Genomic DNA, 7,006 nt, shown 5'->3' with positions numbered 1-7,006 from the left:
CGCTAAATGAACAAGCACTAAGAAAACCAAAGAGCAACCCTGAGATGCAGCTCAGTCCAGTCTGTAAGCTGGGTCCCTGTCCCTGCACACAAACTGACCCTTCTGTAGATTTTCAATGATCATTGCTGGTTGCTAGTAGTGAAGCAAGTCTGTGTTTCCTTAGCGCCCTACAAATGTACTGGAGAGGCTATCTGGCCAAATACTGAATGCCAATGTCTATGGATGAGGAGTTCTGCAGCTGTCCTGTTGAGTCCTGTGATGCTGTTTGGCCCGAAGCACCATAAAGGTCCTTTGGATCCAGCAGAAAGCTGACATCACCAGGTAGCTACACTGATTTCTATAAATAAGGAAAAGAAATGAAGAAAATTTACAGCCCAGGAACAGGCCCTTCAGCCCTCCAAGCCTGAGCCAAACCAAATCCAAATGTCTAAATCTGACGCCCAACTCCGAAGCATTTGTATCCCTCTGCTCTCCACCTACTCATGCATATGTCCAGACTCATCTTAAATGAATCAACCGTGCCTGTCTCTGCTGGCAGAGCATTCCAGGCACCTACCACCATCTGTGTAAAGTATTTGCCGCATGTTGCCCCGTTAAACTTTTCACCTCTCACCTTGAAAGCGTGACCACTTGTTATTGAATCCTTCACCCTGGGAAAAAGCTTATCTCTATCTACCCTGTCTATACCCTTCATGATTTTGTAGACCTCAATCAGGTCTCCCCTCAATCTCCTTTTATCTAATGAAAACAAACCTAACCTACTCAACCTCTCTTCATAGCTATCATCTTCCATACCTTCTCTTCATCATCTCCAAAGCATCCACATCCTTTTGGTAATATGGCGACCAGAACTGTACACAGTATTCTAAATGCATCCGAACTAATGTCTTGCACAATTTTAACATGACCTGCCAGCTCTTATACTCAATACTCTGTCCAATGAAGGCCAGTGCATCATATGCCTTCTTGACCACTCTATCCACCTGTGCAGCCACCTTCAGGGTGCAATGGACCTGAACTTCCAGATCGCTCTGCTCATCAATTTTTCCCAAGGCTCTTCCGTTTACTGTATAATTCGCTTGAGAATTAGACTTTCCAAAATGCATCACCTCACATTTGCCTGGATTGAACTCCATCTGCCACTTCTCCACGCAACTCTCCAGACTATCTACATTCGCCTGTATTCTTTCTGCTACTCCACCAATCTTTGTGTCATCTGCAAACTTGCTGATCATACCAACAGTGCCCTCTTCCAGATCATTTATGTATATCACAAACAACAGTGGTCCTAGCACTGATCCCTGTGGAACACCACTGATCACCTTTCTCCATTTCTAGAAACTCCCTTCAGCTACTACTCTCTGTCTCCTGTTGCTCAACCAGTTCTTTATCCACATAGCCAGAACACCCTGCACACCATGTGACTTCGCTTTCTCCATTAGTTTACCATGGGGAATCTTATCAAATACCTTACTAAAGTCCAAGTATATGATATCTACAGCCCTTCCTTCATCTGTCAACTTGGTCACTTCCTCAAAGAACTACTAAGTTGGTAAGGCACGATCTCCCCCGCATGTTGCCTATTACTGATAAGACCATTCTTTTCCAAATATAAATAGATTTTATCCCTCAGTACCTTCTCCAGCAACTTTCCAACCACTGATGTCAGGCTCACTGGTCTGTAGTCACCCAGACCCTTCTTGTACAGTGGGACAACATGAGCAACCCTCCAGTCCTCTGGCACCTCACCTCTGTTTAAGGATGCTACAAAGATAACCATCAGGGCCCTAACTATTTCCTCTCACCCCTCCCTCAGCAACCTGGGATAGATCCCATCTGGTTTGCTTATGGTTTGTTCAATGATTTGACAAATTAGGAAGCTGAGTATTAATGAGGTGAGCTGGACCACGGACAAGTTTAAGCACTAATCCCCTTTAAATAGCAGCTCACCATTTCCTACTGGGAAACTTGCCAGGTCACTGATCAAAAGCATAAAAGATGGAACAAGATGCTCCCAATATCAAGATAAATCTCAGCATTGCCCTCAGCTCTCTGACCCTGAAAAGGTTCTGCCCAAATGAGAAAAATGACTTTTTCTTCCTCATTCTTGCTCCAAAAGCAGTAATTCCACCTCTAACCAAGATAATGAATCCTCACAGAGCAGAAACCCAACATTTTGCTCTCACTCGTTCTGGGAAAATTGAATATTCAACCCTGAAGAATTTTGTTTGCTTTTCCTAGTAACTATGCCAGGGTTGTCAATGCCTCTTACACGGTTGTTTGTGGTATTTGAATATATCTAGACCCTATCCTTGGATAGTTTTATGTGAATAACATTTTTTTATGTTGTGATTTATGTTGTAAGTGATCAAAAAACAACATAAACCTGTATTGTTCCCTTCTTACATGGGCAAGATGACTTTAGATCATTCTTGAAAATACAAAAATATTATTTTCCTCATTAAGGTTTCTCTGGTAATATGTTAGCCACTGGAGTTCTTTCTTCCCAATTCAATTTTCAGCTCTCACATATTCTTTATATCTCAAAATCTACATGTTGTGAGGAAAATGGCAATACAACATAACTTGGAGACATATTTTGGTTATGGAGACCTACTTCCACCATGGTTTTCACATTTTAATCAATTCATCAAGGTTTCCAATGAATCAAGTGAAAGATCTCGATTGCTCTGGTGCCCTCAAACATTAAAATTGTGTGAACATACGCATCAAACTTTTAAGGAACACGATGTCATCACAGTATCAGGGCATGTGACCTAATGGTATAAAGTTGTCCATCACCATCTTACTGAGCTCTGTTCTCTTGTAGGATGACTTGCCAGTTCTCGAAAGATGCGCCCAATGTCAAGATAGCTTCAATGGACTTCTTATCTGATTCTGCTCCAGGACATGTAAGTTGCTTAGCTTGAGCCTAGACCTGCAAGTGCCTGTGATTGTAGTGTATCTATGTAGATACAGAGCGTTCACTGAATTTTTCAGGACTATGTGACCTACATCTCATCCTTATGTTACAGCAGCTAACATAAATAGCTCAGCACGATAGTTGCAGATGATCAAGGTCAGTTACCTTGCAACCAAACTAGTTGGCTTATTCTCACAATTGCAATTTTGAAGTCTTGTAAAAGTGACAAAAACCCATTTGCTTGATATGAGTTATAAATGCAGAGAAAACATAACTCATCTAATGTGCTATCTTACATTCATGCAGATGTTTAAAGCATGGGGTAGTTGAATTCCTACTCGAAACTTCTCTCCATAACCTAATGATTTATTCATATAATTGGAGTGATATTTCAGGTCTCGGCATAGTTTTCCAAGGTCAGCAGCATAAATCTCCACTGGATGAAACCACAACCAGCTAGTATAACAAACAATAAGCTGGGTTTTCACAGCCTTACTTGCTGAGTAACTATCCATCACCCTTTTAATGCACATAATATAAACTCAATCCATGAGCTTCTGGGTGGTGCATTACACCTTTTCAAAACCATTTGCATGACTTTCTTTGCTTGATCATTTTTGACCTTACAGAGGTTTACAAAATTATGAAGGGCATAGATAGGGTTAATAGGCAAAGTCTTATCCCTGGGGTTGGACAGTCGAGAACTAGAGGGCATAGGTTTAGGGTAAGAGGGGAAAGGTATAAAAGAGATCTAAGGGGCAACTTTTTCACACAGAAGGTAGTACGTGTATGGAATGAGCTGCTAGAAGAAGTGGTGGAGGCTGGTACAATTGCAATATTTAAGAGGCATTTGGATGGGTATATGAATAGGAAGGGTTTGGAGGGATATGGGCCGGGTGCTGGCAGGTGGGACTAGATTGGGTTAGGATATCTGGTCGGCATGGACGGTTTGGATTGAAGGGTCTGTTTCCATGCTGTACATCTCTATGACTCTATAATTCTGGATTATCACACTGACCAAAGAGTCTTTTCCAAACTATGTTGTCAATTATAACTCAGTTATGATTTATCTTTAGAGCAAACATGATAATCATGCTATACAAAATTCAGTAAAGTGTTGACCTCATTCAAAAAGATAGAGGGGGCTCTCCCAGAGAGGGCTAAAGGGAAATGGGTAGAGCCTCTGGACCATGATTGTAACTTCCTACCCCAAATGAATTAGCATGTTCATTAGAAGCTAAGGACCCTTAAAAAAAAAACTAGAATAAGGCATTCTACACCATCCCTCCCCAGAACATGAAAGAAGACTGCATGGTAATATCATCACTGCCTTCTCATATTAGTGGCATAACGTACTTTTAGAAACACACAGATTTTGAATTGATTTGATAGCTCAAATAACCTTTCCTAGTCCTGTACTTTAATACGTCACAATTTCATTATGAGACTAGTTAAAGTTATGAATGCCTTAGCAAGAGTCCCTCCTGCACTATGGAATTACATGTTAGAAAAGGCAAAATAATTAGGAAAAGCTGCAAATACTGGAAATCTGAAATAAAACAGGAAGAACTGCAAACACAAAGTGGATCAGTGAAGATCTATGAAAAGGAAAGAAGATCTGATATTTCAGGAGTGTACCCTTTATCAGATTAAAATCTAAGACATTAATGGGCCTTTTATTAAGTTTGGAAAGACAGAGGTAAAGTGGGCCTGAAGGTACTGAACCAGATTCATCTGATCAGCATTTAAGAGCACGGGAGATAATATTAAATAACTTGACTATTTAACAGAAAAAAAAGTGGCAATATAAAAGATAATAACTGAGACAATGCAATATTAGAGAAAGGACGAAAGAATGGGCAGACACTTTGGGTGTGCTGAAATGAAAGAGAAACCCATATTTAATAAAAGCATGAGAAATAGAGAAAAAAGCAAATTAAAAAAGTGTAAACTTGATATTGGTGATGAAAGTCTAAAAGCACAGTACAAAATTTGAATAATAGTCCTAGAAGATAGAAAAGTACACAGAGAACTGGATGTGTGTGTTTTAAACATTTTCAAATAAATATTTTTGAATGTTTTCCACTGTCTTCTAATTAATCAGAGATGGCATAATGACATTTGTGAGAAAATCAGTTTGGCAGCAATTATTTGCACCAAACTTTTATTCACAATTGGAATTGATAAGAAACAATAAATAACTTTTTCAAAACAAAATCTGTTGTGTCTTGCCTCAATTTCAGCCATTTAGGGCTGACATGAGGAAACATTTCTTCAATCAAGGCTTATGAATGTCTCGAAATCTGTCTCTGAGAGAGCTGTGGAGCTCACTTATTGAGCATGTTCAAGACAGAGGACAATAGACTATTGGGGTACAAAGGGAATTAAACAATATGTGGGAAGGTACGATTGAGAAACAGCCATGGTCTTGTTGAATGGTGACCATAGTTCAAATCATCAAGTGGCCTACCCCACTCCTATTTCTTCTCCCTAACCGGTCAGGTTTACTGCAGATTGTATTTACGTCCTCAATGAGCTTACTCTTTCAAAAACATTTGATTCTTGTTTGTCTATTGGAACACAAATTTTTTCATGCAGGTTTTTAAAACTTTTTTTTATTAACACTGAAATCAGATACAATAAATCAGTAACAAATGTACTGGAATCTATCACAGTTATACAATTGAATTAAACTTGAAACCAAGGTATAGTATCTTCTGAGAAACCATCTGTATCATAGTGTATTAAATTTAGTGGCACAATTTTTCACAAAACGGTATTACATTTCACAGTGTATATTTGGGTTTCAATAGATCGTTTGCAATTTTCATGAAAATTGTCACTTTCAATAAGTCATTTTGATCTTCCTTGAAGTTAATCACTTTTAGGCTTTAACACTGTCATATGTTCAGATTGTGACAGCTCTGTAGGGAGTAGTCAAAGAAAGGATCGCTCTTAACCTTTCCCTCTCTCACCTTTGATTAACTTTGTGGTGGTCATTGTAGCCCTCAGTAGGAGGCAGGTCAACATGAGGAGGATGAGAGAGGTATTGAACCGCAGGATGATGATAAGACAGGTGTTGAGGGGGAGGCAGGGATTCAGCAAGAGGGGCACTACGACTTGATATCTGCAAATAAAATGCCATAATTAGCACTAAATCTATATTATTGTCCAATTAAACTTTTAACACATCTTTATGCTCTCTATCAATGTACTTATTATCTTCAAATGTAAATTTAGAAGGAAACTAAAAAAACACAATCTATCAGATCTATATAGCAGTTAACATTCTGATAGGAACTTGAATTTATAATTCCAATTAAAATAAATAAAAGTGGAGAAAATTTAAGAATTATATACCCATGATTTTATGGGCTGGATTTTCCTGTGATCTATGAAGTCCATGTAAAACGTTTGCTCACCAACTCAACTCAACTCCAATATGATACCAATTCAGTTTCCTGTACCAACAATCCTAGAAATAATAGAGGAAAATCCATCCTTTATGTGCCAGAGACTCACCAATGGTGGATACTGATACATGGAAGACTTGTGAGGATCAACTGTGGCCATTGAATGCACATCAGCATCTCTAGCATTTAACACTCGTAGGTAAACTTCAGCACTGCCAACCTAGAAAGAATTAAAATGAAAGAGAATCATCTATCAATTTTATTGGTACATGAGTAGTTTCTTCTGCCTACTCTCCCTTCTAAAAGCATGGCAAGTATTGTAAGCATTTTGCTTTGCTATACATATTCATGTAAACAACACATATTTCTTCTTCACGATCTCCTATACCCAAATTCCTGTAAATGGTGGAACTTCTACAATTATAAATCGTTCCTCATGTAAGTTTTAACTAAAGGATCAATTAGAAAATCATTTTTAGAGATCTCTTCATTTGAGTCACAGCATAATTAAAACATTGTTAGAAATTACAACACTTTGGAATGTGAAAAAATTTCATTCAGTTGTGTACTGTAAGTATGTAGAAATGACTTAAAATATGGAGAAAAAAAATCTGGGATCCTTCCCATGATGATATGAGGTCAGATTATTAGCTGGCTTTGTAATGGGGCA

The 7,006-nt window shown here is 38.6% G+C and overlaps 1 protein-coding gene across 1 annotated transcript in view; it reads right to left on the bottom strand.

Moving 5' to 3' along the window:
• Positions 1 to 216: 216 nt before the first annotated feature.
• ccdc17 (coiled-coil domain containing 17) overlaps positions 217 to 7,006 on the bottom strand; it is a 75,510-nt gene continuing 68,720 nt past the window's right edge. The window contains exons 13-15 of the mRNA XM_060829587.1: positions 6,446 to 6,556; positions 5,899 to 6,050; positions 217 to 337 (exon numbers count right to left, since the gene is read on the bottom strand). Of these exons, the coding sequence (XP_060685570.1) occupies positions 217 to 337; positions 5,899 to 6,050; positions 6,446 to 6,556 (384 nt within the window). The remainder of the gene's footprint in view (positions 338 to 5,898; positions 6,051 to 6,445; positions 6,557 to 7,006) is intronic.

The sequence above is a fragment of the Hemiscyllium ocellatum genome, chromosome 9 (assembly GCF_020745735.1).
Source record: "Hemiscyllium ocellatum isolate sHemOce1 chromosome 9, sHemOce1.pat.X.cur, whole genome shotgun sequence".
Lineage (NCBI taxonomy): Eukaryota > Metazoa > Chordata > Chondrichthyes > Orectolobiformes > Hemiscylliidae > Hemiscyllium > Hemiscyllium ocellatum.
The sequence above is the reverse complement of the archived record's forward strand: the minus strand, read 5'-3'. Positions and strand labels throughout refer to the sequence as shown.